Raw genomic sequence first — 14,207 nt, 5'->3', positions numbered from 1 at the left:
ATGGTCCTTGTTATGCCCTTAACTCTTGCATTTCAAGCACCATACCTCCTCGTGCACCTCTGGTCGAACCGTCTTGTCCTACTTCAGACTTTGCATCTCAAGGCACAGATTCTTCAATTGCGCATGGATTTGCTGAACTCCTAGATTTGGATCTTGCATCGGAGTTTCATGTAGTCTCATGGAAATCTCCAAGGCCTCCACTTGAGTGGTTATCTGTTAGGCCCCTATACTACTAGTGTAACCCCTTATTGTTATTAGTATAACCCACTTATTATATTGATGTACCCATGTAGTGCTCATATTGTTACTATTTTTCCCCATAGAAGCCCACTATTGTTATTATTGTGGCTTTATATTATTATTGTTAGGTCGGCTGGATTATATTGTGACTCCTTAGACTCCTATATATAGAAAGGAGGTTTTGTCATTTGAATCATCCAAGAATTGTTCATCTATGTAATTTAAAGGAGGTTTCCCCCTCGAAGAGGCTGAATTCTAAGGCGTTGATCTATCTTTTCTATCTTTTCTTGAGCTAGTTTCATAACATTTGGTATCAGAGCTTTGGATTCTAGGGTTTCGCTGCTCCAAACAGGTCATCGTGGCATTTTCGCTATAAATTTTCTTCTGTGACGTTTCAGAAGTCGCAAAAAAAACCCATTTGAGAAGAAATCGCGCTGAACCTTGGGTCCGAATTGCAGAGCTTTTCGCGTAATATTTTCAGAGATATGATCTCAGGAAGTTGGTCTTTTTGCAGACTCCTGAATTACACTCAAAACAGGTGACCTGGGGAAAATCATCATAACTTTCTTTCTAAGCATCGGATTGAAATTTCGTAAGAAGGTACAGAAAGAGGACGGACTGTAGTTTTCTTTTATATATTTTTCAAAGTCAAAGGTTGAAACAGTGACACGTGGCACTTCATACAAGTTCGATCTACTGAACTAGTCTATAATCAGGTCACTGCGGGAGATTGTGCATAACTTTTTCTTAGAGAAACCAATTTGGATCAAACTAGTGGCATTGGAAAGAGGACACAGAGGGCTACTATAGCTCACAATTTCAGAACTTAAAGATCCAAAAGTACAGAATTACAGTCGTTTCAAGGTCGAGCTCCTAAAATCTAGAAAAAGCAAGATGAGGAAGTTTGATGGCAAGGATTCGGTAAATTGGATACTTCAGATGGAGCAATATTTTGATCTACATGGTGTACAACTGTTACAAAAGGTATGTATTGCATCTTCATATTTGGAATCAGATCAATTTTTATGGTACAAAGGGCTTTGTTCTCGTAAACAACTTGTTACGTGGTCAATTTTCACGAAGGAAATGATAGCACATTATGAGGATACAAAGAGCAACACCTTCTTTAGAGCAACACCACAACAATTGGAAAGAGTAAAAGGGCTTTGTGACATAGTGGAAAGCAAAATTATGGAAACCAGGAAGCGTACCCCTCACAACTATAAAGATGGAAGTGTTGTTTCCCCTAGCCTTCCACAACCTACAAGGGTTACACCACAACAATTGGAAGAAAAAAGAGAAAAAGGGCTTTGTTACAATTGTGATAGTAAATGCACTAAAGGTCATAAGTGTGCTGAGAAGAAATTATTTTACATAGAATATGAAGAGGAGGAAGAAAAGGATCAAGAAACATCAAAAGAAGAAGATATACCCCAGGACCCCACCACAGAGAAAGAAGAAATGAATCAGACCATATCTTGTAAAGCATTGGCAAGAATTACCACTCCTCAAACTCTCAAGATAGAAGGACATATTAAGAAGAAAAAGGTGCAAGAAGTGAAAGATCACATCGAGAAAGAAGAAATGAATCCAACCATATCTTGTAATTCATTGTTCGAAATTACCACTCCTCAAACTATCAAGATAGAAGGACATATCAAGAAGAAAAATGTTCAAGAAGTGAAAGATCACATCGAGCATCAAGAAATGAATCCTACCATATCTTGTAAAGGATTAGAAGAAATTACCACTCCTCAAACTCTAGAGATAGAAGGACATATGAAAAAGAAAAAGGTTCAAGCAGTGAAAGATCACATCGAGCATCAACAACAAGTTCTCCAACTTTTAAAGGATAACGTCACTTCGGTGCAAAATCAAACGAAACAACAGGTAGATCAATATCGTAGTGAAAAATGTTTTGATGTAGGTGATTGGGTATTTTTACTGCTACATCTCAAGCAAGCTATTTATGAGAAGGAAATGTTGGCAATACTACATGCACTTAAAAAATGGCGACCTTACCGAATGGGAAGACTCTTCAAGGATGAGGATGTGGAAGCATTGTTTTGTGCTATTTATATTATCCAACCAGATTGGATAAACGAAGCAAGGGAAGAATGGAAGAAGGACGAAGAAGTATGGCCACTTATTCAAAAGTTGCAAAAAGATCCCAATTCAAACAATATTGCCAGAAATTGAAGAGGCAGGAAAAATCATATTAGAACCTGGAGCAGTCATAGAAACAAGAACTCGACAGCTACGAAATCGATCAATTTCAGAGTATCTCATCAAGTGGAAGAACTTACCCGTTGAAGATTCCACATGGGAGGACAAAAATTTTATACAGAAGCATCAAGAACTACTCAAGCGTTGAGGACAACGCTTTCTGAAGGAGAGGGGCATGTTAGGCCCCTATACTACTAGTGTAACCCCTTATTGTTATTAGTATAACCCACTTATTATATTGATGTACCCATGTAGTGCCCATATTGTTACTATTTTTCCCCATAGAAGCCCACTATTGTTATTATTGTGGCTTTATATTATTATTGTTAGGTCGGCTGGATTATATTGTGACTCCTTAGACTCCTATATATAGAAAGGAGGTTTTGTCATTTGAATCATCCAAGAATTGTTCATCTATGTAATGTAAAGGAGGTTGCCCCCTCGAAGACGCTGAATTCTAAGGCGTTGATCTATCTTTTCTATCTTTTCTTGAGCTGGAAATCTCCAAGGCCTCCACTTGAGTGGTTATCTTCTGTTGCGACAGCGCAGCCCTTAAGTGTGGCAGGAGCGAAGCAACAAACCACTCGCGATGTTGCCCATCTGTTAGGTTCATGTTGGCTTCGCGGATTGTACATTTCAACCTTTGATCTAGTTCCCAAGGCGTCTCGCCTGGTTGCATCGTGATTTCTTTGAATCCCATAATTGACTGCGCCTCAGATTTAGGCCTACTATATTCTCTATTCAATGTTGTCTGGATGTCTGCCACTCCAACATTCGGGATATCATTAGAGTACTTAATATACCAGGTTAGCGCGTGATCTTACATAGCATTGACCAGTGTCTCCTTCTTTATATGATCATCTGTAACACCTTGAGCTTCCCATACAGCCCTCACAACGAACCAGAATTGGTCTGAGTCCTCATTTCCCAGGCCTTTGAATAAAGGTAGCTTCACTGTATTTTTCATACTGAACTGCGGTGGAGGTGAAGGTGGTACGAGTGAAGTTAGAGGCAATGGTGGTGAAGTCGGAGGCGGTGTGGGTGGGGGTGGTATTCGCGGGAATCCTTTTCTTATTAACTGAATAGCACTTCATGGAGAAACATTCACTATCTCTCCCTTGTCACCTCGCAGAGGTGAAATCAATGGACTATACTCCGGACCCTTCTTTCCTTCCTTCCTGTAAGTTTTTCTACTTTGCGTAGTTTCGAACATCAAGGTAGCTGCATAACTCGTTTTTTTCACAATAGAATTTTAATCTAGGTATTCAAAGATTTTACGTACTCACCTCGTGGTCCTTTGAAAAAGCGTCGCTCTACCTTGTTGTAGCTGACTGAAGTGTCGATCGCGAATTTAGTTACAAATCCTCCTATGACGCGATCGAGCTAATGATCGATAGTGTGGGCGATCTTATCCTTTGATGCTTCCAACATTTGCACTAGCTCCGGGGTCCACACAATAGGACCGTCAAGTTTCCAACTTCCTTGGCTATCTGTTAGCTTTGCGATCCACTCGTATAGCTCAATAGGGAAGGAGCAGAAAAATATCTCATGGATCTCTGTATACAGGTGTCTATCCAACCGTTGTTCCTTTGTCAGTCGCGGGTTTCTATTCTCCTGCGTCGGGAATTCATGGATCTTCCTATCCAACCAGTCTCCGATCTCCTTCTTATTTGGATTCTAGTGATACGACATCACACATCTCTTATGCAGATTCCAGTCCCGGAAATGGAACCATTTGTTGGCTTGAGGAGGCCTGACCCAAGTTCAACATTAATTAGGCAAACAAATCCCTACACTACTGGCCCTTTCAGCATCAGCTCGTGGAGCGCGGACAGAAGTCTCACCCAAAGTATTATGGGGGGATGCTGGAACCAAGTTTTTGCACCTTGAGATGGTTGTGATTTCATTTGATTCCCTTTATCCCTGTCTTTGTGCAAGTCTCTTTGCAATACAAGCCCTTTATTCTGTCCTTTAATACCTCTACGAAAGGGTATGATCGACCTTCGTGCAGCCATAGCTGGCTGCTTAGGTACTTTCGCACTACTATGGTAGCGTGCCGTGCAGATTCCCCAATTAGTTTAAGTGATTTTCTTATCTTATCAAATAATTAAAGTTAACCCCGCGTAAACATATATCCTTGATCATGTTTGGTTATTCAATGTATTTGTATTCATTCGCGCATCATATAAACATAATAAAGGAAATTCATATATAACATATCAAGATGCATCAACAGAACAAAGACACAGAAATTGCAAAATATATTTCTTTATTAATATCTTCCAAGTGTTTACAAACTCTGTCCACCCTACGCACACAGCTGTAGGGGTCCGCGCACTCAGCTGTAGAATTCTACCCTAGGCCTCTGCGCACTCAACTGGAGAGCCTCTACCTACACTACAACCCAAGACTTAGCCTTCTTACTTCAGAGCTACGACTCTCTTACATTATTCATCATTCTTTGTATCTCTAAAACTACTTAGAGCTTAACTCTTTTTATACAATCCCATGGTCCGCAGACCATGGGTAGAACTCTTATAGCCGACTTTACTTTACAAAACTAAGGGAGGACTACCCTTTATGACACATAACACCTTCACACTCCGCGACCACCAAATGCGGAGACTTTACCATTTTATTACAAAATTTAACTCAAACATGGGCTTTTAGCCCCAAAACTTCCCTTGGGGGATCCCGCTCCCAACACCTTGAAATTAGGGAGCGTTATTTTTCAAGGTTATTATGAAAGTGTTTACACCAAGATTGGGGGCGCTTCATGAGACTTGGGATAAATGGTGTATAATCAAACATTCAATGGTCTATGATGAATTTGCACCTGGGAGATGGTTTTTGATGCATTTTCACATTGAAATGATCTTACTTAGTGGTTTCTTGAACTTGGTTGGATGTTATTGTGATATTCTTCCCTAGTGCATTCTACATGATTGGCACATGGAGATGATTCCTTGTTTATAGAATTCCCTAATTAGGAGGAGAATAATATTGCATCTTGGAAGAGTGTATTGGATGCTAGAAAACACGGGATAGTTGGGATGCTTTCATGTAGCCTTAGATTTGATTAGGGGACACTTGAGTTATGAAAATGTTCATGTAGGGAGAATAGAACTACTAGAGTACATGACTTAAGAAGACTGATGGGAACATTTGCAGGATTGTAGGAGGAGTGTTAGGCACACCTCATGGAGTGACCTTACATTTGAAACCATGCTTTTGGATGGTATCACCTTAGGGCATGATATGTGTACCGTTGGATTGTAGCATTCAACATGTGTGAGATCACATGTGTTATTATAGGTTGTATTACCATGGACCACATATGTATTTTTGGCCTCCCTAATGTCTTCAATATATATATATATATATATATATATATAATATATATATATATATATATATATATATATATATATATATATATATATATATATATATATATATATCCATGATGGGAACATGGAAATGATTCCTTGTTTGGAGAATGCCCTAATTAGGAGGAGAAGAATATTGCATCTTAGAAGAGGGCATTATATGCTAGAAAACATGGGATAGTTGGGATGCTTGCATGGAGCCTTAGAGTTGATTGGGGGACGCTTGGGTTATGAAAATGTTCATGTAGGGAGAATATACCTATTAGAGTACATGGCTTAAGAGGATTGTTGGGAACATTCATAGGCTTGTAGGAGGAGTGTTGACACACCTCATGGAGTGCCCTTACATTTGAAACCATGCTTGTGGATGATATCACCTTAGGGCATGATATGTGTACCCTTGGACTGTAGCATTCAACATGTGTGAGCTAACATGTGTTATTATAATTTGTATGACCATGGACCACATATATATTTTTGGCCTCCCTAATATATATATATATATATAGAAGAAGTATAGATTCCTTCACTCGATCGCTCACATATCACTCATTCTTATCACTCTTGTTTAGAGATGTGATCAAGAGGAATGCACCACGTGTCCAATCTCTCTTACTTCATCTCATCTACTCTCTCTCTCTCTCTCAGAGTCGCTAAGGTTTATTGAACTTGTTGGAGCATATTGATGGCTAAGGTTAAGGTTTCATCCCTTGGAGATTTGGATATTAAGTTGTATTTTGAGAAGAAAAGAAGAAGAGGAGACATATTTCCTTCGCAAACATACTCAATGTGTGATGCATACATGTTGGATCTTCTTGGTATGAACTACCTGGGTTTCTGGTTTTCCCTAGCTAGGATTTTGGAGAGCTAGAATACTATACTAACCTCGTGATAAGGCTTTTAGTGTGTATATGAACCTCATATTTATACATATTAATGAATTTTTTGCTATACAATACTTATGTAAATTGTAGATTTGATGTTCAACCATCTATATTCTTCATGCTTTATAATTTCCAACACTATAAGTCTTGTTTATTTTACATAAGTTACTAGTGAATGTGTTAAGTGATTTAAAATTATAATTAAAGAATATAAGAGAGTATTTTTTGTTTCTTTTACAATTGTCATAAGGGTTTTCATATATGTTATACAGAGAATAACATTATGATAGAGGGATGAAACTTATTGGAAGACATTATTATGAGTTCTCTTAGATTACCTAGATGATTGGGGTTATGGAGAGTTAAGATACTATCCATTGTTGTTATAATTTTTTTGTATTTCGTAACAGCCCTAAGGCTGAAAATTCATAGGGTTAAGATCCAATAAACCTTTATGATAGAGGTGAAATTTAAATATTTCATTAAAACTCTTTAAATGAATAAATTTCTATATAAACAAGGCCTCAATTAGGAGGCCCTATAGCACCAACGCCCATTTGCGTTCCCTCTCACTTTAATTTCTAAAGACTAAAATAGTTAGATTCCTAATAATGCATGTGTATTATTTTCCCCTCATGGACACATGTCACAGGTTCAATCTAGAAAAAAATTTAAGTGAAAAGAAATCATAATGTTGGTAAAAAAATATCACTATGGTTTGCACTACAAAGTAGTAGAATTGTTTTAGTTGTTGATTGTAATCCCATATCTACAAGCCTTCTATGTATCATATGCAACTCATGTTTGAGTAGCATATGAGGGCCTTTTAGGCTACAATCTCTTTTAAATCTCAAATTTTGAATGCAAGGTAAGATCACAAATCATGTTTCAAATCCTTGAAAATAAAGAAGAGGAAATGAACACATTGAGCTTTTGGTAGAATTTGTACCAAAAAGGATTTAACTAAGAAGAAGAGAAAAACTAGAACATTTCGGAAATGTAAGTGGTGTTGTAGTAAACCTAATACCAAGTTCTCTCATGGAAGGATAAGTTGTATTTTAGGTAATTCAATTTTATTTCTCTTTATCTTAGGTTCTAAAATTCATGAAGAATTAGGAGAGGGAACTGAAGCTATAGAACAAGAAGGTAAACCCTAACCTAGTGGTCATGAATTCTATAAGAGAAGTTGAGGAAGTAATCATATAACAAATCACTCTGAGTTATTTGTAATGCATGCACATGAAATTTGACCTTCCATAAGCTTATTATTATTGGCTCCAACTCAATGTGTTCACACTTCCAATTGCTCTCCTTGTAAAATCTATGTTAGAGATCTATGAATAGCACCACTTGAATTGAAAAATTTGTGAGCCATTTACAATGACAACATCACTTGCTTATATGAAGTCTCACTATGATATTTGTGTTGATGTTGAACTTGGTCTAATATGATATGGTCTATATAGAGCCCCATAGTCAGCCACCATTCTTTTAAATAAACACTCTTCTTATTATTAACACTATACTAGATTTTTTTTATGGTTAAAATTTCAATTATAATTATAAATTAAAAAATACAATTATATATATAGTTGAACTCTAAACCATTCATTCCACGATCACCACTCTAAATCATTCATTCCATGGTCACCATTGACGTCAAGAGAACGCATATTGATTTTGTTACCCAAAGAGATATCTAGGCGACACTCATACATTAGGAAACGTTTTTGACATAATTATGTTTCCATTTATTATTGGAGATGCTAAGGTAGAACAACAAGGGAAAAAGGGTTCGTAATAAGCTAGGTTGGCTATGCATACGTTTACGGCAAACCCTCACATGATAATCAAATAAGGGTGGGTTCTTAATTAGCTAGGTTGGCTATGCATACATTTATGGCAAACCCTCACATGATAATCAAATAAAGAAATTCTCATGTATAAAAGTTGAGTTTAAAAATGTATTCTCTTCGCATCCTTCCCGAGTTTAAAAAAAAGGGCACAAGCCAACATGATTGTTGAATGACCTGTGAATAAGGTTTAACATCTTGCATCATAGGCAGCACGCAGTATAAGAAGACCAAGTCTCATCGGAATGATTCAAAGTCTTTAGTTGGAAAAAATATGGCCATTGGCCAGCCATTCATTCAATCACGCGTTACATTCAAACTACAAGGCGTTGGCTACTTCGGGGCTGTAATGTGTGGGGCCTTTAGAATAATCATGGAAGAATCTTTCATTCATCATTATTTCGATTGTTCTAATTTATTACAACACATAGGTATCTCAAATAAAAATTCGACACTTGTTTTGATGAATACCTTCTTCCCTCCCCTCACTCAGATGCAATTGGAGAGCGACTGCGGAATTGGGTCCCAATATGGGCGCCTTACGAACAAGTGGATGTCACTTTTAAGCTTTTCAACGGCAGTCTCATCAATCAACCGGCGCAATACCGTGGATTAATTAATCCATGGGTTCCCCCACGAGTGCGGAGGTCGGGTAAATCGACAAGTTTTATCGTATAAATGAAGGTCCTAAAGTCTTCTCGGGTTACACCACTAGCTACCAAACCCTCCTTCAAAGAAAAATGGAAGCAAGAAGCAGATCTAGCAGCGCTCCTGTGCTACCCATTCCTTTTGCACTTAACAGATCACACTCTCCCGCCCGCCATTTCAATTCGCCTTCATCTTCCTCTGCTTTCAACTTTGCTGTCCACAGAACGCTCTCGTCTACCAATGCAAGCTTTAGCGGCGCCTCTTCTTATTCATCTTCCGCTTCCACCGCCTCTTCCTCCTCTGTCAAACTCCGCCTGGACAGATCCGCGTTGCAGGTTCAAAACACACCCTCTCCTATTTCACCGAAAGGCGGTGCCGCCATGAAGCCCATTTCCTGTGCTCCGCCTAGGAAGACGTGTATGTGTTCACCGACGAATCATCCTGGTTCGTTCCGTTGCACTCTTCATAGGAATATTAATAATTCCTCTTCTTCTACTGTGCATTCTCACCTAAATGCGAGGAGATCTGCCATGAGAAATTCGGTGGTAAGAATCGGCGGTGTGGAAGGAGAATGGGTGAGAAGAGCTCTCACTGCTCTCATACGCCCCTCCAGCCACCACACACGAAGGAGAACGTCTTTTCAGCCGCGGCCCAGCAGGCTCTGCCATATGACCACTGCCCAAGATATCTCTTGAAGTTTGAGTCGGGTTGTCCTTGTTTTCAGATTGGGTTTTCGCCCCTTTCGCCGATCGGTCTCCAATGGCCAACGAATACTAAAAGAAATATCGGCTTGTCTAGCTGCAGAGCAGCACATAGTTTTATTTTCAGCGAAGGACTTGGTCAGGTCATATCTGGACAAAAAGCTATAGCAAAGGAGCGTTGCTTTTTCTAGAAGCGTTGATATTGTTTACTAATACACTTGATCTGCAAGCAACAATAGTTCGGATCCTCCATGCATTTCAGTAAATACCCCGTCTCGCTCAGGAGAAAAGAAAATGAGCATAAAAACTGAGTATCCTGTTTGTAGAATGTACAGTGCAGAGATATAATCATTTGAATTACAATTCTTCATTTTTCATTCGGTAGCTGACAATGTTTTCCTATCAATTGATTGGGATTATCGATCATTAAGAGGGGCATGTTCATTTTATCTTTAAAACACGCATAAATAACCATGACTTTGTGAAGATAACACCGATGATGTTATGGATACTTACCAAGATCCTATGTCTGCCATTTTGACAAAAGATGGCCCTAGTCTAATGTTATCAATAGAAATTTTTAAAATGAAAATTTTATAAGAAAAAAATTGTAATCTTACTGTAACATTAGAAAATTTAAATACAATTCATGGTATTAAATTTATTTCCACCATTAAAAAAATTATTCAAATATTTTAATATTTTCTCAATTTTTGATAATGCTGAATTCATTTCAAATATTAAAACAGTATTAAAACACTATTCAAACAGAATCAAATTTCTTAAAAAAAATTATGGACTCTCTTGACAACGCCAACGCTCGATAGATTACAAATCATTTTTGTTGCAACTTTTCCTTTTATTTTATCTTAAAAGTTTGTTTATGCGTTACAGGAGAGATGTCCGTCTTAAGGCGTTGGGCGGTCATGCACCAGCTAAGTTCTAGCGGATAGATAAACCCCTGCTCGGCTTTTCGCTATGGAGGTTTATGTGCGATGTTTTTAAAACCAAAGCAGGAAAGTGTTTAATGGACTCAGTTATGCTTTTGAATTTTCTTTTCCTCTATTCTCAGAATCACAACCTGCAATTCATCTTATCTATTTAATTTATTACTGTTGGAATAAAGTAACTTTATGACCCTCGATTTTCTGAACTGCGCCACTGACCAGCGTCATTTGGAGCACAAATTTTGGCAAGGGAGTCTGACCGTGGATATACTGATCATCTTGAAAGGAACAGCGATCACATTTTCAGGATGGTGTAAACCCTAATGACAAGGACATATTAAACAGGTATCCACAAATCACAGGGCCTGGCCGTGGATTTACTGATCATTTTGAAAGGGATATTGAAACTACTTTCTCTCGGATACCGGTGTAAACCCTAAAATAAGCAAAGGCACATTTTAGTTTTTTTACATGTTGGATTTTTTAACAACCATCTTGAAAAATCTTGGACCATTTAGATTATTCAAATTTCACAACAGTGTTGGAACAGTTGTGATTTGGAATTCAGACTTAATTAACTTGTAAATATTCGCAAAAGATCAAAATAGATTATAGCCATGTTTAAAAAAAAAAACCATAACCATAAATCACAATGTATATTGAAAATAAAAAACCACTAATTTCTTATATATATATATATAGTGACTTGTTGAAATAATCTGGTCTAGATTTTCATTGTCAGAATAGCATCAATCACTACTACATAAAAGAGGGTTTTAAGACAATATTTGAGACAATTTTTGGGTAAATTGTCTTAACTTAATACAAAAAAAAAAACACTTGTGTATTGTCTTAAATATTGTCTCAAAAATTATTGTGTTAAAGATTATTGTCTTAAAAATATTGTCTTAAAGATTATTGTCTTAAAAAATATTATCTTAAAGATTATATAACACAAGCATTATTGTCTCTCTTGGGACAATTTCATTTTTGTCTCTCTAAAGACAACACTTTGATTAGAGACAATATGTCTTTAATACTAGCTATTGTCTCTCTAAAGACATAAAAAAATTATTTAACGATCACTTTTGTCTCTTTAGATACAATATAAAACAATGAATCTAGAAATATCTCATCATTGAAATAATCGATATAAAAAAACATTTAATTAAAAATAAAGTACAAAATCGTTGATTAATTCATGTTAGCGCACAATGGAATCGAACCACCAACCTCCTGCTTGTAATGCAGACACTCTTCCATTGAGCTAACACACTTTAAAGAATTATGTGAAGAGTTATGACAATCGTTAAAATTACATTTATAGCCATTGATTTAAAACAAATAAAATAAATAAATAAATAAAATAAAAATTTTGCAGCGACACTATGAATTTCAAACAACAAAAAAATTGCATATTTCAAGAGAGTTGATGTTGTAACACCCCTCCTTATCAACTTTGATAAGTAGAAGTGGTTATTGAAAAGAGTCAATTCCCAATGCAACTTTTTGGGAATGGGATCTAAAGGTCTCTTATTTTTTACTTGCCAAAATTTCACACCCTCACCCTACTTACCAACAACATAAAGCTCAACTGATGCACCATCTAGTAAAGAATTTTTTTGGTATCTGCTACACTGTTCTATTTCCCAAAAGGAAATTTGACTCTGTTGTTTTAGTTCTCATGTCATTAGAGTACATAATAACAAGCAGTCAATTCGCTATAGCATATGAGGCATAACGACATAAAAACAATACTAGCAGCAAAATAAAAATTTGCACTCAAGTTCAGAAATCTTATTCCAAATTCTAAAATCCCTCCCCATGCAATTCCAAAAATGAATTTCCTCAATTCCTTATGTTCCTCTAGTCTTCCACTGCAACTCTTAGATATTCCAAGGCCCAAAAAGTACCAAAGTTGCTGAGTGGAAGAAAATTACCACAACATAATAGAGAGATAAATCATAAGCAGTGAGAAAGACAATGAGATTTCTTGACGTTCACCCTTGCATGATATGACAGATTATATTGTTAAATGGTTCCATGTAAAGTAGCAGGCCTTTTCAGATTATATGTGAACTGCTAATCTCTCCAAAAAAGTTATTATGGATCAAAGTTTGATAAGATCACCCAACAAGTCTCCAACCCATATATTTAATTACAATATTTAGATTAATCATATCCCATAGACAATTCCAAAAGGGTTTATTGTTAGATTTGAGTATCCTTATTATTTTCAAGAATATTTTATACAAGCCTCTTGGATAGGAGGATCCTACACACAAACTATCATTTTCATACACTAAGGCACCATGCTTTAATAGATATGCTAGACACTTCACTCATATTCAAACTCAAAGGCAATGTCTGGCCAAGAATAGTCTTTTCCAAATTACTTGCAATAATAAACTCCCTTAAAAGATGCGTACTCTAATTGTTAACAACCTATTTTTAGCTAATCTTTCAAATTTAGCTTATGTTTTTTTAGCTTTTGACCATAGTTAGATACCAAAACAACAACACAACTTGTAAGTTATTATGCTAAGTTTTTCCTTCATCCTTGATGTCTATGATCATAGATTTTCCTTCATATGCACCTTGAATTATGTAGTTCTCCTAATGTTCCATTACCACTCATGGTATTACATCATTTAAGTTCTTTTGTCTCTTTTTTTCCCAACTATACGCCAAAATTCCCATATGAATTTAACTATCCCATGAGAAATGAATTTGGTAGCCTAACAAAACTATACCAGTGAAAGATTTGCATCCCAATTTTGTAATAATATAGAAATTATACAAACACTCAAACAATTAGCAGTCAAAGAGCTCAATGTGCTGAGGAGATATATAACAAACCAATTAAATTAATACTAAGCATATCTAAGTGTAAAGTTAAGAAGCTCAAATTTGGAGCACAAATCCAACTGCCATAAAACACGATACTACATTGAACAATATAAAATTCCTTAATTATCAGGTTTGTAGAGATCTCAAAAATATGTACAACAAATCTAAAGCAAACTGGAATTACTTGATGTTGTCGATAAATCTAAACTGGAATAAAAACAAGAAAAAGTCTGCAACTGATTGTAATTGCTTTAGAAACTACAAAGTAGTGACATGAATATCGATAGATGAAAAATGAGAAAATGTAATATATGCTAATCCAATATTGTCTCACGGACTTCAATCTTCCTATAAAATAGGATACATATATTAATAAGATGGTCGAGGCAAATAATGTTTTTAGTGAAATGAGGAAACGAGGCTTGTGTGAAAGGCTGCAAAATCCTTTGACACTGACAAGTCCCATGTA

The 14,207-nt window shown here is 36.5% G+C and overlaps 1 protein-coding gene across 1 annotated transcript; it reads left to right on the top strand.

Annotated features, from left to right (window-relative positions):
* Window positions 1-9,315: 9,315 nt before the first annotated feature.
* On the top strand, window positions 9,316-10,366 carry LOC149193888 (uncharacterized). Its single transcript, XM_089407021.1, has one exon. The coding sequence runs from the start codon at window positions 9,333-9,335 to the stop codon at window positions 9,933-9,935; it is 603 nt and encodes a 200-aa protein (XP_089263147.1). The 5' UTR covers window positions 9,316-9,332; the 3' UTR covers window positions 9,936-10,366.
* Window positions 10,367-14,207: the final 3,841 nt, after the last annotated feature.

The sequence above is a fragment of the Pinus tabuliformis genome, chromosome 2_2 (genome assembly GCF_031772625.1).
Source record: "Pinus tabuliformis cultivar Carrire ecotype Pingquan chromosome 2_2, CPIR1, whole genome shotgun sequence".
Taxonomy (NCBI): domain Eukaryota; kingdom Viridiplantae; phylum Streptophyta; class Pinopsida; order Pinales; family Pinaceae; genus Pinus; species Pinus tabuliformis.
This window is presented reverse-complemented; position numbering and strand designations above follow the sequence as displayed.